The sequence below is a fragment of the Euprymna scolopes genome, chromosome 1, assembly GCF_053919585.1.
Source record: "Euprymna scolopes isolate OS-2025 chromosome 1, ASM5391958v1, whole genome shotgun sequence".
Classification (NCBI taxonomy): Eukaryota; Metazoa; Mollusca; class Cephalopoda; order Sepiida; family Sepiolidae; genus Euprymna; species Euprymna scolopes.
This window is the reverse complement of record NC_136482.1, coordinates 14,913,904-14,941,351: the sequence shown is the minus strand read 5'-3', so window position 1 is coordinate 14,941,351 and position 27,448 is coordinate 14,913,904. Positions and strand designations below refer to the sequence as shown.

The following is a 27,448-nucleotide window of genomic DNA, read 5'->3' as shown; positions in this document are numbered from 1 at the left end:
AGTTTTTCACGGTTCGATTGTAAAAACGTTTGTCGTATGATAATACAGGTCAGTGGGAGTCTCTCTCTCTCTCTCTCTCTCTCTCTCTCTCACACACACACACACACACACAAAAACACACACACACACACGGACACACACACACACATACTCTCCTTTTCCCTCTCTCTCTCTCTCTCTCTCTATATATATATATATATATATATATATATATATATATATATATATATATATATATATATATATCTTTTAAATAGGTTCAAATGTGCTTATAACCAATATCATACAACACGGACACATACACAAAGAATACACATGTCCTATAAACCTACTAAAACCATTTGAATCTAACAAAAAGCACACTATTTTATTGAAATACGATTATACGATAGACGGTTTACATATACGAAAGAAATGCACTTTATATACGTACACTGTCTTTGAGCAGCCAAGAATATATTCCATGTGTGCAAGGGAATCCCTTTTTGTGGTAAGTTGCTTTTGTAATAACATTCATTTACCGAATCAATATTCTTTGTAGTTCATTTCGACTGACTAATCTATGTTTTTTGCTGATCAGAATTATTCACTTTTATTATTTAATCTGTCAGATTCTGTCACCTAAAATAAGAAGAGCCAAAGTGAAAGTGTGTGTGTGTGTGTGTGTGTGTGTGTGTGTGTGTGTGTGTGTGTGTGTGTTCATTTCTCTACCAAATTTTCAGTCTACAGACTCGAGATTTGACATAAGGGATATTGGGAGTTGGGAAAACCTTAATCTGTTTTCGGGCATAAATTTGTCTCTCAAGGGGTCAAAGTTCAACGATATGACCTTTGAGACCTCTTCAAAACTCCTCTACCAATTTTGGGTCCAAACATTTGAAATTTTAGATGTAGGTTACTTGGACATGGATCAAACTTTGTAATTTAATTTGAGCCCAAAACAATAAATCTTAATGGATCAAAAGTGGGGTCAAAGTTTTATAAAATTGACCTCTGCAGTCTCTACTAAATTACTCAACCAATTTTGGTCGAAATATTAAAAGTTGTACATAAAGTGTATTCAACCATAGTGCAAGTTTTTAATCGGTTTTTGGCCGAAAATTTGGCTTCCAAAGGGTCAAAGTTCAAAAGATTTTACCTTTGTGGTCTCTAGCAAACTATTCAGCCAATTTTTGGTTAAAACATTTGAAATTTTAAATAACGGCCATTCAGACATGCAGCAAGCATTTTAATCAGATTTGGGGCGAAAGTTTTGCTGCCAAATTGTCAAACTTGAAAGAGTTGGTCTTTTCAGATTCTACCAAACTCCTCCGCCAATTTTGGTTCTAAACACTTGAAATTTTAGATGTAGATTGCTTGGACATGAGTCAAACTTTTAAATATATATACATATGCACATAAAGTTATGAACAGTACATAGGGCCAGAGCAAAGCCGGACTGAACTGTTAAATAGAAATATGATTGCATTATCGCACGCACTGTACATGGTAGATATTAAGAAAGTCTTCTTTTAAGAGTTTATGACTCGGATATCGTGTTTCCGAATACTTTACTTTTTGAATGACCCTAGTATGCAAAAGCGCGCTCCAAGCGTCCATGCACAGTCGTCTTTCGCTGAAATCAAGGGGCTAACACTAATGAGATACATAGATATTCGAAATTGAGAACATGATTTTTCTTCTCCGCAATTGACCATTTAAATATGTTACAGTGCATCTTTCTTGTGGTCTTATGGTTTTACTGGATTCTATGACAAGAATGCATTTAAACTGCTAAAGTATCCAGCTTGGTGCTATTACTTAAAGTGACATTAATTGAAGGGGGTCCATCATTCTTTGTTCTCAATTTCGAATATCTATGTATCTCATTAGTGTTAGCCCCTTGATTTCAGCGAAAGACGACTGAATGGAAAAGAAACGAAACACTCAGTTATTTCTTATTCGCAGGTGCTGCCTTTCAAGAGACCTCAAAGTATCTTTAACAAAACTTCATCTTCTCAGTCGCCGTATAACATCAATCATCGTGTCATAACAGTGGCATTTTTTGACAAAATTAATTTAACTTTGATTTGTCTATATTCTTATTTACTTTAAATTATATATGTTATTACTGCAGTACAGTATATTTTATTGTTGCGTCATGAGAATGTGTTTACTAATTTCACAGTTTTATTTTAAGTCATTCCGCACGTTGTCTGCTATTCATACTCATATGATAACAGGTCATCAAGATATGACAACTCCAGTCATACGTTTACTTTGCGTTAAAAATGTAAAACTGTAACTTGTCCTATCTCTCTCATTTCATATTCATAAATTCATAATAATCTTCTATTGTTCTTTACGGTGTTTTCCGGTAGCTAACCATCTAGCACATAGATTTCCTATCCTATTCGTTTTCTTGACAGAAATATCTTTTCGGCTCTCTGACACGTACGTGGTTGGCCAATTGAATAGTGACGTCTAGTTGTAACGATGTATCGTTAATGTAGCAGTCGACATTTTCTTGTCTTCCTCTCTGCAAAAATGTAATAAAATAAAATAAAAACGCAATATCTTTGCTGAATGAGACGGAGCGAAGACAGAGCTTTAAATAAAGTAGGGTCCTGATACGCAAAATAAAAAGATTTTTATCATATCTTCACCACGTTACATTTTCCTGCCAGTGACGTTGTATCCTGGCACGTAGGTCTAAATGTAATGCTTACCTTCTAATATAATTTTCTATTCCTCTTCTTAACTCCACTTTAGGTGTAAAGTATTGTGTCTAATAACGTTTTACACATTCCGTCTATCGCCCCCATCCAATTGGCCATGAGTCGCTCGTTGATAGTAAACGAAATAATAGCGTTTATAAAAAAAGAAAAGGCGGATCCCGAGATACAATATCGAAAACAGAACCTTGATACTTTTTATCAACAAATAAAGTAATATTCTATATCGAACCAGACGTCACACAAAAGCCGTTTGATGTAGTCTACAACTGTCCGTTCATGACTATTTAGACGATCCCATATTTCGGAATGTGGTTTTCATGTGTCATTTCTGAATTTTTGAGATGAGGATTGTTTATTCGTATTATTATTCATCGGACTAATGTTCTCATCTTGATTGTGATTCCCCCATTTCCACAACGTTTCGGTCGATATAACCTCCGACCTTCTTCAGGTGTATCTTGTTGAACTCGGGAATGTTTCTGTCGAACTCAGGAATTTGGATGGAATTTCAAGCGGAATACTTTATTTACTTCACGGGGGGTAGCGTGCTCTTGTTCCGTCAGCTATGACTGGACTAATTGCGAATTACTTAGAACCTCTATCTAGTCATGGCTGACGGAACAAAGCAAGCTGCTGTGAAAAGCGTTTTATTGCTAATAACATGGTACAACAGTGGCAAATAAAAATTCACTATATTTGGTTTGTTTTATTTTTGGAATCCTTTGAGATGAGGCTTACTAATTTGTGTATTCATTCTTTTTGTGGAATGTTATCCTCATCTTCATAGTTGTTATTGTGTCACCATGTTTTGGCCAACTTATCCTGTGGCCTTATTCAGGTGATTAACCACGACGGGATAGAAATGTTTAGTCTTGTAATTTATCCGCAGTAATTACAGCCTTCCATAAGAGTTATCTCGCCACGTTTTTTGGCCAACTAATCTTCTGGCCTGCTTGAGTAGGATCGATATCGCTATCTTTAGGCAATACTCACTTGGAACCGCAAATACTCAACGCCTCTATCCACTGCGCCAAACATGGTGAGACAGCGACTATGGAAGGCAGTAATTGCTGGGGATAAGTTGCAAGCCTCAGCATTCCTATCCCGTCGCAGTTAATCAAAAGAAGAAGGCCAGAGGATGAATTGGCAGAAATCTGGTGAAACAACAACTATAAAGATAAGAATAACAGTTTGCATAAAGAATGAATGCAAAAATTCGCTAGTCGTAAAGTGTAATTCTTCAGGTTAAATGCTAAAGATTTAAGAATTACAAACAAACCTAAATGTCACAGTGACCGACGACTACGAAAAACTTTGTCATGCGAAGACAAATCTATTAAAAGCTTTGCATACCTAAGGTCAAAAGCATTGGGTTGACATTCCGATCAAATAGAGAACAAAGATCAATTAATTGATAGATCAAGCAGTGCATTAGCACCGTAAAAAAGATCGAATCACTCCACTTTTTATTAAAGAGGAGTATTAACAGAATCGTAATACAGACAAAACGTAATGAAGAATCACTTTTGCTAGTGTTATATAATCGGGTTGTCGGCATGATGAAACACATTTAACACAAACTTTATAAAAGATACAAGGAGAAAAAATGTGACCCATTAGGCCATCCACTTAGATCGGCTTACATCGCTGGAATAAGGAAAACATTGTTGCTGCGTCGACGCACGGTTAAATAAAGATAATTTCCAACAACTAGATGCAAAATAAACCATCAGCATTTACTGGCATAAGCGCCTCAGGCGGTTAACAATAAACCAATCCTCTCTCGAAGAAGGAAGTAATACCTAGGAGGAATGGCTTCCTATGACCGCACCAAATAATACATGAGATAAAAGGTCTTGCGAACCGGACACTAGAATCAGAATATGTTAAGCATTTTTAAATACAGTGACATGTGACACGAGGTCAGTTAAATAAGTTGAATACCAGGGTCTTTCAAGCTCTGTTTTAGGAATTGCGTCATAAAACGATAACGTCACACATTGTGCACAGGGACAAACAACAAAGTTTTATTATTATGATTATAATTTTTTTACAGGGGAATCACCACTTATAAAGGCCCAAAGTCCAAGATAAGGATGAATGAATGTACGGTGGTCACTGGGATAACAGCGTAGTAATCGTTAACGGTGAAATAAGGTAAAAATGGATTATTTAACACGAAGTTGTTTACATTGGATTTGAAAACGGCCATATTGTAGTCAGCTTTAAAACAGACCAGCGGAACAGAGTTCCACAGGTGGACAGTTTGAGAAAAATAGCGTTGGTCATGGAATTTGCGCTTAGATTTAGGCACAGATAGAGAGTAGGGAAAATCGTTTATAGTGGTTGTAGCGAGACGAGTGCTTTTGTGTGGTTTGGCAAAGAGGCATCATGGATTAAGCCTATGATCGAGTACCTGTCATGAAAATAATGACAGAGCAGGAGCAAGCTCTCAACGTCTCTTCTGTGGGAAAGAGGTTGCAGAGAACAGAAAACGGCATCACCCATAAGGTTTCGGAGCCGATTTTGTCAAGGCAGGATAGGGTTCTTCGAGCAGATGCCGCCAAATATAGCAACAACACTTAATCGTAGGATGCATCTGCCTATTATACATATATATACATGATATACATATGCATATATATATATACATGATATACATATGCATATATATATATACATGATTTTCTTTCGAATTGGAATGAACTTTTTAAACGCATTACAAAATATAACACAAGCTTTGCTTTCTTCAAAGAAATGTAAATTGCATTTTTTTTATTTTTATTACATTTTCACCCCAAACAAGGCAAATTGCCACTTTGGTGAAGGGAGCTACTATCAGTGGCAACAACTACTGGGGTACTATGTAGGGATTTAGGCAGCAAGATGTCGGTTCACGTTACACTTGAACTTCTGCACGTCAGTACTGTTGGGGAAGCAGGGACCTGGAATGGAATTCCAGAGTCTAGCGGTTCTGGGGAAGAAACTATTGGAGTAAAAAAGATCTTTTACATCTAGGGATTTCTACAGTGTGGGGATGGGATTTAGCAACCTGTTTATATTCTAAACTAGCGGTTGCGCCGCGTCGGCACACACAACGCCGAGTCAAACTCAACATCAACTACACTGAACATTGTCTTAGCATCAACCCTTATCCTGTGAACTCGGAGTATGGGAAATTCCCAAATGCACAAAACAAAATCACTGAAAAAAACAAAAATACCCTAACTAAGGATAAAATGATGGTTTAAATTATTACGAACCTGGAATCGTCTAAGCCGTTGTCAGACGCGTTATCTATTGCGCGACAAGTCCTGTCCGTACGCCGAAAGATGTTACCGCGACTGTATGCAGACAGTGCTAAATTCTGTTGACATGGGTAGGTAACTTTTTTGATAAAAGCGAAACACCCCAAGAAACCATATTTCGAGCTTTTTGTGTAACTCGGTGTTGTTCGTTACAAACCACATATAGATGATGACAATCTAGAGAGTCAGGTGGAAAAAATAATTTTTCACATCGGTGCAGCCGTTCGAATGTTTTATTGGTATATATACACACACCCATAAAAAAATAAATAAACATTTAGAATTTTATTAATAGTATAGATTAACAATAAATTAAAATTAATTAATAGATTTCTCAGGAAAAAAAGTCGATAAGCTAAATGTTGCGATGAAAAGTTAGACGTTGATATCTTTAGTCTGATTTTTTATCATGTGCGCTATATAGAACTGACTGGGTGTTCTCTAAATATAATCTATATAATATTCGGCATGTTCTTTCCTCAGTTAGTTCGCACGTTATGCATTGAAAAAAGGCCAAATAAAATTTATAAGTCAGATGGCTTCAAAAAAGCCAAATTTTGCGAAATTTGCTTTTTAAAATAGCAATCTGGTAATTCTAGATAAGGATATGAAAGTGACCTCCATTTGATATAGCCTCGTTTTCAAATATCATTATAATTATGAAACTTTGTTTTAATCGTGAGGGAAAGGAACTCGTAGTAATTTTGTCGTGCAGCGATTCTTCACCGAAGACAGAAGTTAGCGAAAAGTTACATAAAAAGAGAACATTCGAAAGAAACAGGGAAAAAAAAGAAAAATACTGTCTGCCAAGAGATGCTGGATTGGAGGAGTAAAATAAATATTGTTTCTTATTTTGTTTTGTTTTTTTTCTTTACTTGTATTAAACTATGTAACGCAATATCACTCTGGGTGTTTCATGGAAATGTTTATAAACTCATATTTGTTGTAAGCTATTGATCTTTCTGTTGAAAATTCTAATATCCAGAAAAATATCAGCTGTATCAAAACATATTTTTTTATTAAATAAATTTCTCGTCTCGTGGAATTTCCACGGATCCTGATAGTTAGGAAGACCATTTCACTTCGATTTATAGTAACGCAAAGTACGTTAGATCACTGAAGTCGAGCAACGTGGAACCTGGCCAGTACCAGATGGGTGACCATTTCAGAATGCCAGACTCTGTATGTCATCTTCTTTTCACTTGAATAGTCATGCGGCTGTGAACTATTTGTGAATTTGATATTTCCTATAAACTTTCTCCTTTGGGGAATGTCGGCGTAGCCTTGCCAACACATCAGATATTACCGATAATACTTGATGCGTAATTAGTAGGACTAGAACAACAACATACACTTTTAATTATTTTGACTCTCGAGGGTGTATTTGTTTATATCTTATATGCTTTTATATAGAGTGATGAAGTTCTCGGTTGATTAACTATGTCTGAATGTGTCGAGTATATACTCGAGAGTAAAAACAACGAAAAGAATATGCTGTACCCATAGCCCTAGTTATTAGCCCTTTTGAAGGTCTTGTTTTTAATCCTTCAGGGAGACTAGCCGCCCTCCTCACCAAACAAGTCTGGTGGGGGAACCAGTTTAGTCGCCGGTGACCCGACCATGAGGCAGGTAGTACTGGGTTACATGGTACCAGTAGCATATGACATGACCTGACGCGAAGGGCGAATGAACTCTTTTTCTGGGTCAACGGCCAACTAGCACCATGTATATTTGTGTGTGTATATGTGTATTGGGGAAGAGAGGGCTCCCGTAAGCCGTGGTGAAGGCAACCTTTCTAGGAGAAGCAAATCTCTGATTTAAAAAAACATAAAGCGGAAGACCAGTACCCGCATTAAGCTGGTCTGCAGTTTAATTTGTTGCTGGCTATCTTGCTCTTGCTTGTTGCTGGATCTCAACATTTTGAACCGAGAGAGAGACTTAGCTGTCGTACAAAGCTAAGACTCTGTAACATCATATTTGTATAGATACTCCCTCAGACATTTGGGCCCATGGATTTTAAATGTCTGAGGGAGTGGCACTCGTCTGACAAGACGTTGCAATCATCAGTTATTAGCCCTGATCGTGAGACTAAAAGACAAAATGAGGGATCAAGAGTTACGCGACTGCCGAAAATAAACCACCCAATATTCACTTTCTACTCTTTTAAAGTATAAGCTGAGGTTGAGTTAGTAAGAAACCCTTCAGGCTCGAACCAGAAATGAATGTCTGATCATATTTTCTCAAATCTTCTCCTTTACATCTTAATAATTTCCATTCCTTCTTAATTTTTGTCACAAACGAAAAACGGAGGCGTTTCTCTAATCGATCCGCTTCGAAAATATAATTATGTTGTTTTCGTTTCTTTTTTTATTTGTTTTGTTTTGTTTTGTTATCCGCCGCATTTTCACAATATGAAATATACGTCTAACTGACAAGAGTTTAACTTGTTCTAACCAATGCGTTCCTCTAATCGATCCGTTTTGAAATATCAGAAAAAGAATGCAGGAAACAACGCAATAGTTAGGTTTTGCTTACCTGAAACCATCAGGAAGATCGGAAGCAAAAAATTATATTTGTGAGTGTTGGCTCTTTTTATGCTTGTGGTTGTCCTTACGTTCGATACTTTTGATTGGTTAACTTGGCAATAAGAAGTCACGTAAACGGAGTGAAGACCGTTTGTTTAATCAATCTTGGATAGCGGCCGAAGGAGATTACGTAATTTATAACATTAGCAGACCGACAAGGTTATATTTTTTATTACCTATGTCACAGGTCGCAAAAAACAATTGTTGCAAAATCTTCATAACGCCTGCTTTACTATGAAAATTATCCACGGAGAATATAATATTGCTGTTGTTTTCGTTTTTTGATTTTTGGTTTTTCACTTAACTTTCTAAGATGAAGAAAGTCACTCAAATAATCCAAATCCTACGAAAAAAATCTATAAATTCTAACGCAGCTTTAACTATTAAAATGTTCTCATTGTTATTTTAACATAATAAAAATTTAGAACAGGATAAACTCGTTTTTATTTTGATCGGACTATTGTTCTCATCTTGAGTGTTATTTGTGCAACGTTTCGGTCGGTATAGCCTTCGATTTTCATCAGGCATGCCGGTCGTTATCTTTAAAAAAAATAGAAAAAAGTTACTGGCTCCGTAGAGGGTTTCGTATTCTTGGAGTTGTTTTGTTTTTTCTTTCATTTTTTTCGCTGTAGTTTCGTCTATGTAAAAAAAAATTGGTTGACAAAAAGGGGCAACGCTAATAAAGTTCAACAGGGGATTATCTCCCTTTTATCGTTGAAATTTTAATAAGGGATTGTACAAAATTTTGTCTTTTCTACAATCAGAGGTTCCCATACGCTGCTAATTTCTGTGCTTGGTCTGCTTAGTAAATTTTTTTAGCATATGTGCCGCTTCTTTATGTTAAATATTTTACAATAACTTTTGAATGTTAACATGTAAAAACAGTTAAGAATTTTAGTTTTCATAACTAACATACACAAAATTACGTGACAAAGATGGGTGATTGTTCTTGTGTGCTACGTAGATTTATTATTGGTTAGAAAGTTAAGAAAAAACTTTTGATATACACGTAGAGTTTCGGTTTGGTGGTCGATTTGAACAGACGAGGGGAGTCGATTAGCGACGTAGGTTGGGAAGCGGCCGGGGAAGTGATCAGAGCAGGAGGTAGCAAAAATGTAGAATAAGGAAAGCGTGAAACTCCCAAGTTGAGGAAACATATGGAATAAACTGCCTGAAAATACAACTCGAGAATTGTTGGTCGTTTCCTTGGAATGAATCTTCATTGCAGCTTTAGGCACACCTGTCAAAAAAAAAAAGATGGACGAATATATGTTTCTCTGTTTTTCCATACATAAAACCTCGAGAAAGATGTTATCCGTCCCTTTGTTGTGGTAAGACTGTCTGTTGTGACTTATTATAGTCTGTATTTGTCATACACACTTATAAATATACTAGCCTGGGTGCCCGGCGTTGCCCGGTGTTGGGGGGGGGGTTAAGTTAAAAAAAAAAGTGGTAGTAGGCAAGCAGGCTCGAACCCGTACTGCGAAGGAGGAAAAAAGTGAAGAAAAAATATGACGTCTTTGCTGTTGCGCCCATTGCCAAACCGAAACCGTGACGTAGGTTTAAATTAAGGCTAGTCAATCGAAAATAGGGGATGACTTTCGAAAATATCGGCGAAAAAAGCGACCCTACCTGTAGAAAAGTGCCCAGCTGAGGGTGAAGAAATCAATGTTTTTAGCCAAATTTCTATATTTGTCGTCCGAAGAGTCGAGTTTCAAAACGATACCGATCTCGATAAAATCCGTCGCCTCTGTCAAAAGTTTAGGCAGACATATTAACATACATACATACATTTCAACAGACAGGTGAGATTTATATTATAGAAGATGCACACACACACACACGACGATCACAAAGATTCTGTTATAAATAAACGTACATACATGAACACTAGACGATCGCAACACGTTACATTACAGTTATAGCCCTGTTGAGATGTGCAAAGAAAAACAGAATGCCAAAATAAAGTAACAACATGTATTTCAATGCATACAACAGATGGGTTGTTCGTTGCAACCGACGAACGACCTAGGATGGTCCACCGGATATCTACTGACACCTTACGGTTTAGTCTTTCGGTATTATGATTAGAATAGTCTAGCCACAACATCACCTGCCAATCTGACAACTTCTTTGAGTGGGCCATGAACGGCTCGGTGATTGTCTTTTTCCAGCCCGAACGTCGTGGTTTTAATGTAATTTACGAAGACTCAATATAAAATGTGTCCTCGACGGTTTCATTAGTCTCTAGTTCTTGGAGGATTCATTGTTCAGGTCGAAAATTTTTCTTTTGACCTGCAAGAAAAATATTTTATTGCAATTTCTCGTGTATTAATTGGAAGAATTTAATAAAAACAATTGATTACTTGCGTGGATAGACGTCGCCACAATAATTAAAGGGTCATTAAACCTCAACTAAGAACCCCACTTATAATAATCCATCAAACAATGGGCGATATTGTCTCAGAGGTCCCACTAGTATTGTTAACCTAATAAACTGTATATTTTGAAAAGATGCCGGGTAAAACAGTTTGGCAGTGCTTCCATATTGTGGAAAAACAGTCTGAGTGCTATACTTTTGTTGTACGTAATATATTTAAACGGCGGTAAATATAGTTCCAATACTGAAAAAATAAGGATTCGACTGGCACCTGTTGCGATGGAGCTGAATTTTTAGTAACCGGTAAAAAGAAATCGCCTGCAGTTTTGTTTTGTTTTTTTTTGTTTTGTTTTTTTACAAAGGAGTCGTCACTTATCAAGGCCTGGAGGCCACTCAAGGATAAGTGTTAATGAGTGTACAGTAGTCAATGAGAAAATGTCGTAGTGAATGTTAGTAGTGGAAATTTGTTAAATTTGATTACTTAAGGGAGGCTCATCAAGAACTTGTTCACGTTATACTTGAAGACGACCATATTGTAGACAGTTGGAAAGCAGAACAACAAAACAGAGTTCCGCATGCGTTCATTTTGAAGAAATAAAGCTTTGTTCATAAAATCTATGTTTAGGTTTAGACACAGATAAAAAATGGAGGAAATTATTGATATGTATTTCGTGAAAATTAGGCCAGGAGGATCATAGATTGGAGCTATAACGAGTATTGCCATAAAAATAACGATAAGTAGAGACAGGCTCGCAACGCATCCTCCACTAGGTTATGAAGTCTATTTTAAACTCTGTCAAGGCAGGATAAGGTGTTCCTATCAGCTCCTGTCCAGATGTGGCAACAATACTCCATCCTTTGACTTACTTGACTCTTATATAAGTAGAGAATTGCATCAGCAGTTATGTATCTACTGGAGAAGTAGAACGATCCCATAATTTTTCCAGCAGACTTGGCAACGGATTTAATGTACGTGTTCCATCTCAGATCAGGAGTATAGGTCAGACCTAAAAGTTTGTCAAAACATGAGCTTTCCCAAGACGAGAGTCATTCATTTCAATTGATGCCAGACAGAGATCAGAGCGTTTATGACGGAAAAATAGAAGCTTGGTTTTAGGTGCATTAAAATTAACCAGCCACCCCTTTCCCCGTTGAAGATGATGAGAGATAATCAGAGAGAACTTGGTCGTTTACGGCGTTTCAGTAGGTCGGTTGGCGAGGATGTCATCACTTTAAGACTAGCGATAGAGTACTCTGCCTGATTTTGATTCATTTGTTTGTGATCAGGCACTGTTTTTTGTTAGGGAAGAGCTAATTTTATTCAGTCTACAACAGTATCGGTTTGTCCCCGCTTTGTGTTTTGCTTTTAATGGCCTAGAACAAGAAAATAGTCCTTTTAATTTGTTTTTAAAGGCATGGGTGTCTGTTGTACTTTTTATTTTCGTTTTGCAAAAATTATTGCTTGGCTGGTTCCATACTTTAAATTCATGAATCAAGTCCGACCCGATTAGGTTAGTTGTATTCCTTAATATACATAAGCTTTTAATGTTTTTCGTCTTTTTCAATAATTTGACGTTCACTAGAAATTTACCCTCCCTCGAAGTTAATTTGCGTACCGTTAACGGCCTTTGTTGTTTTGCGTGTTCTCTGCATTGTGGGTTTATTCAGTTTCTTTCAGGTATTTAAATTTACCATCGAAAGGGCTGAACTCGCATAGAGTTGCATTTTTATTGCTTTATCATGAATTTTTATAGTCATATTTTTTTCGCAACACTTCTTTGTTATTCACAGTCTCCGGCAAACAAAATTTCTATATTATATGTTTTTTTTTTTTTGTTACATATTAAACATTTTTTTTTTTTTTTTTACATATTAAACATTTGGGGGGGGGTAAATATGAACAATCCTAATCCCAATGAAAATTTCCACATCGATTACACGGAGATGAGATTTTGCTTTCTTCAAATTCTTTTTTAGCCATGTGTCAATATGTGTGTCCTTTTCCCCTACATTGTGACTTTTTTCATACGTGTTTTTAAAATTGTCTGTCTGCTTTTTCACCTATGAAGTTAAATGGGCTAGTATCTTGGGAGAAAAAAAAACACGAAAGTTCACAGATAGAATTCGTCACTGTATTTCCTCCTCCGCATAATTTCTCTCTGAACTTTCAGCACGCGTCCGTCCCCCCTCACCTCTGCCAACAGGCGTTTTATTAAAAATCTGACTGCATTTCATTTGCATATGTGTGTGGTGGCGGTGTGATCTCGTGCGATTCCACACCTTATAAAGCGACGGCCGCCATCTTTAATCTTTCTGTCTGTTTCTCTGTCTGTCTGTCTGTCTGTCTGTCTGTCTGTCTGTCTGTCTCTTTCTCTCTCTCTCTCTCTCTCTCTCTCTCTCTCTCTCAGTCTCAAATAACACTGAAGGTTAATCGTATAGCCACACAAGGCACACACACGTGGGCGTTTGCTTCTTTGATTATTTCATTAAACTCTACATTCTCACTGGTCTCAAGATCACACATGTGGCATTGTGGACGCGGTCGTTTGTTGCGGGCACTCCTACGAAGGGGGATTGGCTGAACTACTTCATCTTCATTGGAGCTCTCAGAAGTGGCGTCGGAACTATCGGCATCAGCGTTGGGTTTCGCAGTCGTACCATCATGGGGAATAGGTCGGATCCACAGGTCATCGTTGGATGATTCACCACTATCGCTACTCGCCAAATTCTTCGTATTTAGGGTGGGCCGAACATTCTTCACGTGGCGTGCAGTACCATCGACTAGCACGGCCTGTTCACTGATGATTCCAGTGATTCGTCCTCTTTGAATTCTGATGGTGCGTCGGCTATTAGGAAGCTTCACCCGGACAGTGCACCCTAACTCATACGGCCCCCGGGTTCCCTGCCGATCAGGCGGACGTGCATCAATGTCCTTGATGCGCACTCGATAGCAAAGGATCGCATTACGGGTGTGTTTACAGCAGTTAAAACCTTCTTTTCTGTGATCGTCCATTGTTTTCTTGCCGCGATCCTCTTCACGCTTCGGTAGCACCGTTCAGCTGTGTCGTTTCCACTCGACACATACGCACATCGGTGTTTGAACTGAACTCCTGAACTCCCCACTGCAAGAGGCCGTGTCGTTGTCCGTGAGGATCTCTTCAGGCGGCCCCCTTTCATAAAACATGGACTCCAATTCATGGATGACACTGGGGGAATCCTGTCTTATTAATGGGCGCCAGATCGCGAACCTCGTCGGTCCACAATCAATCAGGGTGAAAAAGTGCTGGCGTCTGTAGTGGGCTATGTCCATACCTAGTTGACTCCAAGGCGGGGTCGATAAACTGGCATATTTGGTATTCCTTGACTTCCGCTTTCACAGCACTTTTGGGCACCAACGGATTGGTTAACTGCACAAATAGCATATCCGTTTAACTCCAGGATACCCACTATTGTGGTATATCCCCGATTTAGTCCGCCGCCTCAATAAAGACAGCACATAGTAATGGTACTGGTTCAACCTCCTTGTTAATGGCGTCATACCATCTCTGTGGAATTCAAGTAAGCCTATCAGCAAGATTGCGATTTGAAGTGACCAGTACCGCATCCAATGACAGGTTTTACTTCGTCACCAGCTTTCTTACAGTCTCCAACCTCCGTCTTATCAGCATCTCGGTGGCTACCTTGGTGCACACCCTGGTCTTGCCTGTCAGTGTGTCCAATATCTAGCGATATGCGCATAGCGAATCAGTATCTATGCATAATTTCCTGACTTTCTACTGGAGTGTTAGGTTGATGCTTTTTATCACCGCATAGAGCTCTGCCATGTAGATATGAGCAGCTTCATTCATTGGACGCAATCAGCAGACGTCCTAAACCGCAGCCCCATTCTTCTTTAACACCAATCGCCAGAGAGCTCGTATTCTCCCACGCACCAGTCTCCGTTAGCGGGGTCATTCAGCTATACCCTTTCGATGGTCATCTTTACCATGCGAACCAACAGATCGTCTGCTGTTTTATCATCCAAGCCTTTTGTGACTTCGCTTGCCCTCCTTTTTATGATGCCTGTTACCGCACGAGTCCATCCACACACAGGTAGGTGTCCCACAAGTTTTTCACACAGGGAGAATACATCTTGCTTCGTGAAGATATCGGACACTTCACCCCGCTCCTACTTCAAGGTCCCTCGCTCCTGTTGAACGTTCAGGCTCAAGACACGGGCGCCATCTTCCAAACGTTCTGGGGCCTTGCAATTCAAACCAAACTCGGCTAGTTTGGATCTTACGCGTGACGTGTACACAACGTCTTCGTTCACATATATGCTATCAAGGTACGCCGATGTCCCCTCTTTTATTGTTTCTTCCGGTGACAACACAGTGTTAACGATGGTCTTCATTATTTGAGGTGCTACATTCAGTCCGAAGCCTAGTCTGGTAAGGCAGTACCTCCTGTTGGTAAACACCACTGTCTGAAATGGGCACATCGTCTCGCTGATCAGGATCTGTATGTACGCTTTTCTTAGATCCAGCAGGGAGACATTGGAACCCTGCTGGCACCACTCTCGTAGCTTGCTAGCACAAACGTCAGTATCTGCCGTGAACGCATCAACATGCGCGTTTGGTCCACAGAAGTCCATCACAGGACTCACCTTTGCTTTGTTGTGTGAGCAACCGCCATTACCGGGATCAGGCCTTTGAGGATTCCAAGTTTCTCATAGGGGTAGGGAATTAACCAGCTATCCTTGATCCATTCGCGGAGTTTCTCTTAGTATGCAGGCCTCATTTGGTCAGGCGCATGGTACTCGGCTATCTCATTTCGCAGTTTGGCTGATTCCTGATTTTCCTATTACTGCCATGAGGCGGTCCAAGCCTTCTGCTACTGGTCAAATTCGACAATAAAGTCTGGCTGGTCAATCTTTAGCGCAGCACACATTCGAGCCTTTTCCTGAAACTGTACCGCCTCTTCTACATTATGTAAACACCACTTAGGGTTCTGATGGCATCAGCTTATGAATGGTTTAGAAGCAGGTCAAAGCTCAACGGTTTTTCGAGCACTACCAGCGCCTCGACGTTAGCCAAATTTCCAGTTCTTGAGCGAATTTTTACTGGTCAAATTCGACAATAAAGTCTAGCTGGTCAATCTTCAGCGCAGCGCACACTGGAGTCTTTTCCTGAAATTGTACCGCCCCGTCTACATTATGTGAACATCATAGCCTAGAAGCAGGTCAAAGTTCAGCGGTTTTTCGAGCTCTACCAGCGCCTCGACGTTAGTCAAATTTCCAGTTCTTGTGCGAATTTTCCCAGCGACCACTCTGCAACATGTCTGCGTCTCTCCACTGATGGTGGTCACCCTGACATTCTTCTCCTCCAAGTGTAGCAGATGTCCGTGCACACTATGGTGCGAGAGTACTCGGAATCGAGGAGTGCTAAGCACAATGTCTCCTTGATATATACCTGAATAGTCGGAAGCGCCTCGTCTAATTTCTGCTTGGGGAATGGGTCGATGCTGGCGCCTTGTTTCGGGCCCTATTTCCAGCGCAATCCCGGACCATATTACCAGTCTCATTACATCGGTAGCAGTGAACAGCTGTCAGTCACCACCGGCAGTTCCTCGCAATGTGGTCTTATAACACACGACTTCACCACGCGGGTCGGGTTCCTGGAGCGGTATATCACTACTCGATGTGGACTGTGCAGCAGTGGGTTCTCTTATCTCATCACGGTCCTGGGTCGGTCTACCAAGTCATTAAGGGATAACGAAACTACGCTTAAACTAACTCGCAGGAGTTGCTTTGCTCCAGTTGGGAGTCAAGGCAAGCTCAGGCAGCTTACCGAACAACACCATCAACTGCGTAAGCTCGGATAGATACACGTTGACAGTTTTGCCCGCCTCAAATTGCTCCATAGCAGTGGCGAGGTCGATAGCAAACGCCTTGTATAGTGCTGCCTTGATCCCCTTATAATCCTTTTCTTTCTCGGGACTAAGCTGTTTGATACACCACGAAAGCCCCGCCGAACAGACGTAGAGGAATCACGTATTCAATGCTCTTCACGCTAGAAAACAGGTTATGCAGTTCAACTTTGTCCATCCAGTTAAGTACCGGCTTCGAGCCATCGAATTCTGGTATTAATTTAAGGTCTAACTTGCCCTCCATTAAGCCGAAATAGCTTGCAGTTAAATGGTCTTGTATTTTGAGAGAAAAACACAAACATTCAGGGATAGTATTCGTCACTGTATTTCCTCCTCCTCACAATTTTCTCTCTTAACTTCCATCACGCCTCTGTCCTCCTCAACTCTGCCAATGTGCGTTCTATTAAAAAAAAAAATGACTGCATTTCATTTGCATATGTGTGTGGTGGGTTGTGTGATCTCGTGCAATTCCACGAGACCACACTTTATAAAGTAACGACCGCCATCTTTAATCTCTCTCTTAGATACCACGTGAAGTTTAGTCGTAAAGCTACACAAGGCACACACACACACACGTGGACGCTGGCTTCTTTGATAATTACATTCAACACTACAATCTCCACGACTCCAGCTTCGATATAAATCGAATCTTTTTTAATAACTTCTATTTCTGGCAGTCTTCCGTTAACGTTGTAGGGATATGTTTGGTTCATTTTTTAATTTTGTTAGGACACGCCTCTCAACCAGAAGTCAATCCTTGTGCAAATACTAAATATTTAAAATTGTCTGTACTAAAGTCTGCAAGTTTGACTTTGTCGCAATGTTTATTTACCATGGTTGCGTATGTTGCGAAATCATCTTCGTCATTCATCTGCAAATTCAGACATGACCAATGCTTATAGAATAAAGGGACTTTCGGGCTAAATAGTTCTGTAAGAAGTTCTACCGTTTTGGCGAAAGATAATCCCGATGTTTTACGTGGTAAGATAAAATTCGCAAACTTGTTATACGCGACTGTTTCTAGTTTCCATAATAAGAAAATGAAGCTTTTTCTTGTCCGATCACTGTTTGCAGTCGATTCTAAAAACGTCTTGATACCGACGAAAATATGTTTCAAATGATTTACCTTTTTCAGGTCCGTAGCAGAAATTATTAATCGCATTCCATATTGAGTCTTGTGAAGATGCAGTATTTTTATCGGTTGACGTATTATTTTTTATGACTTGAGTAAATAGATCTTTCACGTGTCGTTGATTTTCATATTGCTGGGCCTCTATCCTCCTTAGTTGTTTTTGTTGTCTTTCATCTGAGCGCTTCTGGTGTCCAAATAATTGTTGTTGTTGTTGTTGTTGTTGTTAATGTTGTTGTTGTTGTTGTTCAATTTGCAGTTTTAATAATTGTTCTAATTTAATTAATTTACGAAAATTAGCAAAAAAGTATCCAGATTAACCAGGTTTTAGTATTTTAGAACAAACGAGGGAAAGAAAACAGTAATTTGTCTTCTTTCAATAACTTTGCAAATGAACGATGACCTTAGTTTTAAATTCCAAGTGAATGTCTTTCCCCATAGAAGAGAGAATATATATATACATATATATATATATATATATATATATAACTGTAGAATTAAATCAAAATGCCCTCTTAAAGGAAATTGTCAAATTACTTCTGTAGTGTACCAAGCAACTATTTCTACTAAGGAAAATCCGAATGAAAAAAAATATTACATAGGAATGACAAATAAAAATTTTAAAGAAAGATTTACCGGTCACAAGTGCTCTTTTGAAAATAATGAGTACAAAAATAGAACTTCCTTGTCTAAATATTACAATGAACTAGTAGAGCAAGGTTACTCCCCAATAGTAAATTGGAAAATTTTAAAGAAAGCGAAAACCTGTTCATCTTTAAACTCGCCTTGCTACCTATGTCTTTATGAGAAATTATTTATACTTACTTTTAGAGAAAGAGATAAATTATTAAATAAGAAGCACGAAAATTCAATTAATTGCAAACATTATAAAACCCATCTTTTAAGTAATTTAGTTTAGATATAAAATTTAAATAAATTAAAAATTGTCACTGATTTCTATAATTTATTAATATTCTATTAATATACTTTCTCCTCTCCTGATTTCATTCTTTACTTCTCCTATCTTATATACCTGTGTGTCTATGTGTATATGTATGTGTCTATGTATTTATTTTATGACCGTGTGTACTTAGATCTATATATTTCTATATTATTTGGTATACCCTCCCATGTTTATTCAATCCATTTGTATGTTTCTATGTGTGTATGCATCTATCTGTACCCTTGCCAAATTATTTGTATTCTTATGTATTTCTATATATATAATTTATGTAAATTATACATATTTATGTGTGTGTATATATGTGTGTGTGCGTTTTTGTTTATTAGTATATGATTGTGTGCATATATTTGTGTATTTTTTGTATGTATGTGTATACATAGGATTATATATATATATATATATATATATGTATATATATATATGTATGTATATGTGTATGTGTATATATATGTATGTATATATGTGCTTATTAGTATGTCGGTTGGTTCTCTGTAAGTATATACATATGTATCTTATTTTTAATTTGGGTACTATCTACCTGTGCGTCACTATTTTTGAGTATTTCGTTGATTTAATTACTTCTTTTGCCTGAATATATTTATAGGTAAGTGTACTTGTATCTGTGTTATTAGTAATCTGGTATTGAATGTATTATTTTGTGATTTAATATGACTTTATATCTATACTTAAATAGCTTAAACTTCCAACTTAATAGTATAGTTACACCTTTACTTATGTGCATGTATATGTATATATATATATATATGTATATATATATATGTGTGTGTGTATGTGTGTGTATATTTGGGTATATATATGTGTGTGTGTGTATATATATATATTTGTATTGTATTCTTTTTTTTTATATATACATAAATATTAGTAGTTTTTTATTTATAATTATTGGACCTATTTAATTTATTTAATCCCCTCTTATGGCTAAATATGTTATATTAAAAAGATAATAAATATTAATTTTATTCTGTTTTTATTATTATTATTATTATTATTATTATTATTATTATAATTATTATTATTATTATTATTATTATTATTATCACTATTATGTTTATTGTTATTAATAATAATTTTAATATTGTTTTATCATTATTTTCTTCTTTTATTCATATATTTATCTAATAAAAACGCGAAAACTTTAAACTTATATCATTTAGCATAAAGGGCCTAATTAATGGTAGACGTATGTTTGAATTGCGTTGATTTTACTCGTGGACGTATGTAAGAGGATAAATATGCTAGCCGAATACATTCACTGCCTTTTTTGACACGTTCATTTCTGACGCTTGGATTGTATCTTCTGTTTGTATTTGTAATAATATGTTTCATTACTGAATTGTATAATTGTTCATAAATTGGTTGACACGCAGGTTTTTTTCTTTTTCTTTTTCTTTTTCTATACACTGTCAAATTCTTACTTTCTCTCTTTCCCTATTTAACTAGATCTCATTATTCTTTCCTTTTCCTTCTAGTTCTTATTCTCTTTATTATAACCATTTATTTCTTTTTTCTTTTCTTCTCCATATCATATATATATGTATATGTATATGTATATATATATATATATATATATATATATATATATATGTATATATATATATATTTTCTCTCTTCTTTTTCTCTCTATTTTGTTTTCTCTATATTTTCTTTCTCTATTTCTGTCTCTATTCCTTTTTTCTCTTCTCAATCACTCTCTCCCCATTGTAATTTTTTAACTTTATTTAAATTGCCTCTCCCTTTTTACTTTTTTATTTAATTAAAGTCCTGTGTTTTAAGTTTTTTTAACTCCAACTTCTAAAGAGTTCCTACCTAAAATAAAAATCCATTATTCATTGAACTTTTGAATAGTCAAGTCGCTGCCTGATGATATCTGTTGTTTGATTGAAACAAGTGGCTATTTGTAGCAGCGGGATGTGAGCATGTTTATATAACAATAAACAAGTATATATATATATATATATATATATATATATATATATAACTATTTCATTTACTCACATACAATTAATATACGAAAGTATAGATTTATGCGATAAACAACCACAGAATTCGCGCATAAGCCTGACGAATCCTAGAGTGGATGAAACGCAGAATATTCAGTGTAGCTTAATCGCCATATATATTTTATAAATTACTATATATATATATATATATATATATATATATATATATATATATATATATATATATATATATATATGGTGCGAGAAATTTTCAATATTTTTTCAAATCAAATGTCTTTTCATAGGACAAAAAATGTCGGCCGAAGAGAAAAACCCGAAAACCGTATGTACTTTGTTTTTAGTAAGCGAAAAAAAAGTTCACTTACACACTTGTTTAATGACGCGAGAAAAAACACGAATAATTCCTATTTCTCTTTCTTTTGTATTTACTGTGCGCCAAGGATATCGTGACAGTGCCAAGCAAAGAGAAGAAAAAATATGAAAATATTCTTACTTTCTATGAGTTTGCTATTCAAACTTTTATGTCCACGCACTTACTTGGTTTTCTCGATTTCCTATTTTTGCTCTTTCATCAGTCTTTTCGGTTTAATTCAGCTTTCTGTCGCGAGTTCTTTTGACTGCTGGGGTTATTGTAAATCCGCGTGACCTCCGCCACAACAGTTACACATGTTAAAAGGCACATACATATATACAATGTTATATAAATGCAGTATCATATGGACATGTTATGGTTATCGTTTATATACAATCGTAAATATACACACATTCTGGCTATACAGCAGTATTTGACAAAATGATGTGGTTGTCTCATACGCTCCATATAAACCATCCTGTTCAGATTTAAATGTTATTCTTGGACCTGCTTTTAGAAAAAGACAGGCGAGATTATGAGGATATATAAAAATTGGCCCGTTGAATCATCCTGTGAGTTCGGAGTAGATCTTTTTTTTTTAATTGGGGAGGAAAGTCAGTTTTCAAAGTCAAATTAAACAAAAATTCAAAACACAACATCTAAAATCTTTCTGCTCGCTGCATCTTTTCTTTCTTTCTCTCTCTCTCTCTCTCTCTCTCTCTCCCTCCCTCTCTCTCTCTCTCTCTTTCTTTCTCTTTCTCACTGTTTCTCTTTCTCACTTTGGCTTGTTTCCCTCACTTCTCTGAAGATATTGGTCAAGTAACACCAATGAATCATGAAAAATAACTTTCCAAACTTAGTTACATCAAAAAATAAGAAGAGCCAACATTCACAGAATGCTGACCGTGTTCTTCAAGCTATTTATCAAAGTAGCCCTTCTAACCTCATCGTGCCCGATCATAACACTCATATTTCTTGTAAGCCTCACAATTTTTACATTTGTTTGATGTGATTGTGTCATGTTTCCTTAATGTAAGCAAGATCAGACTCAGGCTTATTTTACCTGTGATCCATCTACAAGGATAGTGTTTATCTGTTAACTATGTAAAACTACCAGTGCAGTATTGTATGTTATACTTGCATGGAGACCCGATGTTGCCCAGGATTGAATGAGTATCAACAAATTTCAACACCATACTTTTATTATCATCGAAATCGGTGAAATCGCCCATGTTTCAATCAAATCGATTGTTTGGCTGTTCTAGTTGGGGATTCACTGCGATGTACACAATACATTGTACTCTACATGGCACTTTTTATAAAATTATTTATGTATAATGGCTTGAATTAAAGTTTAAAATGCAGAAGTCAAGTATCATGGTTCAATTATGATCTAAACAGAAACATTCGTTTCGAACACGCCCCTATCTTATCAAAGAACCGACCGTTGATTTTATACGCTGAGCCTTTTCTGCTTGTGCGGTGATATAATTTTTCACATGAACGTGTGATGTTAGGCTGTATAAAAGGGTTAACTTTGGTCAAAATCGGACTAAATTCTTTAGTCAATTCTTTTTTTCAATTATCAATTTTCGATACTTATCGGAAGGCATTCCAATACAAAGCCTTTCTGAAAACACTCCTAAACACATCAAGTACATTAATGTGATTTTTTTTAATCGGACTGGTCGTTTCGGAGTCTATAGGAAGTCAACTCACTCACACAAACACACACAGGCAAAGTGTCTTTTATATATAAGTAGAGATTATGGGGTTTATGTTTACAATCAAGAATATTAATCAGTACTTTTTACATAATTTCCATAACTTGGAAGGCAAGTGTTTCCAAACCCAAGTTACTCAGAACTTTTTTCATTATTTTATCCATAGAAAATAATCCCGGAAATGAATTCATTAATTTTTTTTAAACTAACGACTTTATTCACTAATTCAAAATCTTTACTTTATGCATAGGTGGAATAAATTTTTTACTGTACAAATGACCTCTTTCTCACAGAAGAGGCACTGCTAGTCTTTCTCTACTTTATTGTTATTTTCTGAATTTCAATCGACCTCCCACCCGTAAACAATTCAAAACAAAACCTCGTCTTGATAGAAATACTTTTTACTGTTATTCACCCCAAAAAGGCATGGCACTAGTTGAACGTATAGGGGTACCATTTGGAGATACTACTGCAGAGATACTCTGTAGAAAGTTGAACACGAGATGTCTGTTCACATTACACTTGAACTTTTGCATGCCAGTACAGTCATGGAAGCAGTTCGAGGGAAGAAACTATTAGAATACTCTAATAGTTTCAGGCAAAGTATGCAGTGTAGGGATACAATTGTGCTGCTTGTTGGGTTAGTCGATAGCATTACGTCTAAGATCTACAAATGCTTCAAGTCCGTCGGAGCACCTTCCATTAAAATACTTGTAAAAAAGACACAGAGATGCAACATTTCGGCGATGGAACAGAGGTTGGAGTTTGGTTGATAGTGCGAAGCCTATTGGGTTGGAGACTCTTTTTTGGACTCCATCTAAGTGCAAGAGACCAGCGGTAGATGCACCTACCAAAATGTGGAAATAATACTTCATGCATTGGTGAATGCTGGCTTTGTAGAAATATAGGACACTATCAGGTGTGAATAATTTTCTAGAACAGTAGAGAGAGTGCACCTACTTTGCAGCAACCTTGGCAATATCCTCAATGTATTTGCTCCAATTCAGGTTGCCTGTGAATGTTAAGTTTAGGAGTTTGAACGATTAGCTTCCAGGTAGTGTAGTCATGAGAAGGGCTTTGTTATTGTGAAAGGAAAACAGATTAGTCTTGGCGGCATTAAACGTTACCTTCCATTTACGTCTCCATTCTACTACAGAGTGAAGGTATTTCTCTAAGGTTGCCATTATTGCGTTAGATAGGTGTTCATTCGTTTTCTCTTCATGTTCAGTATAGATATACAGGGTGTCCAAAAGGTCATTGAAGGGTTTGGAACTTAAATAGATTCTTTATTTTTTATATCTTTCTGTAATTTTAACACAATCGGGCTACGAAATTGGGAATGTTTTTTTAAAAAATGCTAAATTCAAACAATCTTTATTCATGAAAAATAATGTCTTTTAATGTTGTCAATTTTCAGCTTCGCATATTTATGATTTTTCCAAAACATTATTTATGACAGTTTGCAGGGTTTGGGGTTTGTTAACATAGACTCTTTCTTTAAGATATCGTCACAAGAAAAGGTCGGGGCTAGTCAAGTTTGGTGAACATGGTGGGCATTTAGCATTGCCATAGCGAGAGATAATGTTCTCGCCAACGCAATGCCTTATTTTGGTAAAATAAATTCACAACTTGCGTATGTTGTTCAATTTTATACTGATGCATTATTGATTTGCAAAATATCATCTATAAAATGTCTTAAGCAGAGAAGAAAATAATCATTAATGATAAAATGACAAAGATTTTCAACCTTTCAGTGACTTTTTGGACACATCGTACTTATCTCAGATACTTTTTTTCTAAAGAAAACCTTTGTGCCAAACCTCATCGAAGGTATTTGATGTATAAAGAGCTATCGACCTAGAAACGAAGTCCATAACGATAGATTTACTGATTATTTGCAATATCACATCGATATCACATCAGCTGTATATCTTGCAAGATGAAATCCATATTGCTTGTCACTAAATGGATTTTTATCTGTGTATGTGGTTGACAATTTTTTTAATTTATTATAGATTGGAACGACTTAGTCATGAAGCACAAGATCTTGATCAGTCTGTACAATATCTTTTTTATTATATTGTAGATTAAACTATATATGTGCAATGTTTTTGATATGATTAATGTTAATTTGATCGGAAAAATTTGACGATTATATTTATAATCAGGAGTGATACGAAAGAAACAATCAGGTACCATAACCGTTGTATAAAATATACTAAATTCACATGTTTCAGCCCATTTGAAATATTTTAGCAATTTTTCTGAAAATTCATTTATTTTTTTAACACGCATATATTTTTACTTATTTATTTGAATACTTAAACAAACAAAAATTGAAATAAAAACAAAGGTGAATTTTTGTTACAAACATATTTTTTATTGTTTTGTTTTGATTTTTAAACGAAAGAAAATGAAACTAAAAAGACTTTCCCATTAAACAAAGAAAGGGTGTGTAGCAATACGTTTGGTATAATTTGTGTGAGTATGATCGCAAAGATTTGGAATATTCTATTAATAGTCAGGGATGATAAGGATAAACCGATAAGCTACCAGAATCTCTGTATAAAACTATAAATAAATCTCTTTGAATGCGTGATTTATCCATTATATTTTGCGAAAGATTTTTGTTAAGTTTTATCTTTTGACGTATTTTTTATTATTTATCAATATGGAAATAGTAACAATATATATATTCTTTTTTTTTTTGCAGTTGTGCATGAAGTAAAATGGCGCGCGTTTCACAGTTTTATAAGGACCTAAAGTTGCTGTGTCTGGTCGTTCTTATTTCCTTCGCAAATTACACCAACAGTCAGTACAAATGGATGACATATGATCACTTCGATAAGATTCAAGATCATATCACGGCAATATCCGGAAGGAATTGTCGGCAGAAATCCGCCGAACAACTGCAACTTCGAAAGGACATTGTTAGCCAGCTCCCACGTTACAATGAATTATTGACGAAAATTTTTTATGACAACCGGACGCGTTTACTCCATTTGCATAACATGGCGCTGAATCGCGCCTTTTTTTATAGCTACATGCTTCAAAGGTATAATGAGTCGAAAGCAGACTTTCATTTACTTCCCGGATGGATGTACTATTACATGTCTGCCGTTGCCGACGTTAATGCCAATCCGTTTATGATAAACGGAAGCAGCATCTTTTTTGACACAAACACTAGCTATCCCAACTGGTTGGAGACATTACAATTCAACAAGACCGTACCGCTGTTTGGTCCGAGTGCATGGCGCTGGGATGATTCCAGGGATGCAGAAAACTATCTCCGTGAAATGACTCTACGCACGGTCATGATCAAAGACATAGGTACTGGACCCGGTAATTACACAGACAAAAGCTACAAGATGAACCCTTGGTTTGAACTGTATCCTTTACCCGATTTTTCAGCAGCAAAAGACTCCATTACAAAATACACATATTCGGTTGGTATTCGCTATTCAAATAACACCGGACAGTTTGCATCAAAAGAATATATAACGACTAACTTCTTTGGCCCCGGTCAGCCTGGGGTAACCTCAGTGGACATTGGACTTCCTGTTCTCTTCACACCGCCTTACATGGATTGTGGTAAATCGAATCAGTGGATTGTCTCGGCAGTGTCTCCTGTTGTAGATTACATGTGGAGATATAGCATTTTTACGCATTTACGTAGAGCAAGGTAAAACAAAAAGTAATTTATCTATCAAGTATATTTTCTCTTTTTTTTTTTTTTTTTTTTTTTTATTACATTTTCACCCCAAACAAGGCAAATTGCCACTTTGGTGTAGGGGGCTACTATCAGGGGCAACAACTACTGGGGTACTATGTAGGGATTTGGGCAGCAAGGTGTCGGTTCACGTTACACTTGAACTTCTGCACGTCAGTACTGTTGGGGAAGCAGGGACCTGGAATGGAATTCCAGAGTGTTGCGGTTCTGGGGAAGAAACTATTGGAGTAAAAAGATCTTTTACATCTAGGGACCTCTACAGTGTGGGGGTGGGATCTAGTAGCCTGTCGGGTTTGTCGAGGGTGCTCACGTCGTGGGGGCACAAGTGATTGCAGTTCATCAGAGCATTCACCACTAAAATACTTGTAGAAAAGGCAGAGGGATGCAACATTTCGTCGATGGGACAGAGGCTGAAGCTTAGATGCCAGTTCAGGGCCTATCAGGTTTGCGACTCTCTTTTGAACCTTGTCAAGGAGCGAGAGACTAGTAGCAGATGAACCAGCCCAGATGTGGCAGCAATACTCCATACATGGGCGAATGGTGGCCTTATAGAGGTACAGGATACTTTCGGGTGTTAGTAGTGTTCTAGCACGGTAGAGAGAGCCTACCTTTCTTGCAGCGGCCCTGGCAATGCCTTCAATGTAATTGTTCCAACTCATGTTTCCTGTGA

General features: G+C 36.9%; 1 protein-coding gene across 2 annotated transcripts in view; it reads left to right on the top strand.

The window, feature by feature from the left end:
* Window positions 1-27,448, top strand: part of LOC145283584 (uncharacterized) — a 131,258-nt gene that overhangs the window by 62,871 nt on the left and 40,939 nt on the right. Inside the window, exons 1-2 of one of the 2 annotated variants that reach the window (XM_080132615.1) lie at window positions 255-490; window positions 25,762-26,730. In XM_080132615.1, coding sequence (XP_079988741.1) covers window positions 25,778-26,730 — 953 coding nt within the window. In that variant the 5' untranslated portion in view covers window positions 255-490; window positions 25,762-25,777. Of the gene's footprint in view, window positions 1-254; window positions 491-25,761; window positions 26,731-27,448 lie in introns of those variants that run through there. The other variant, XM_080132546.1, reaches the window with a different exon arrangement.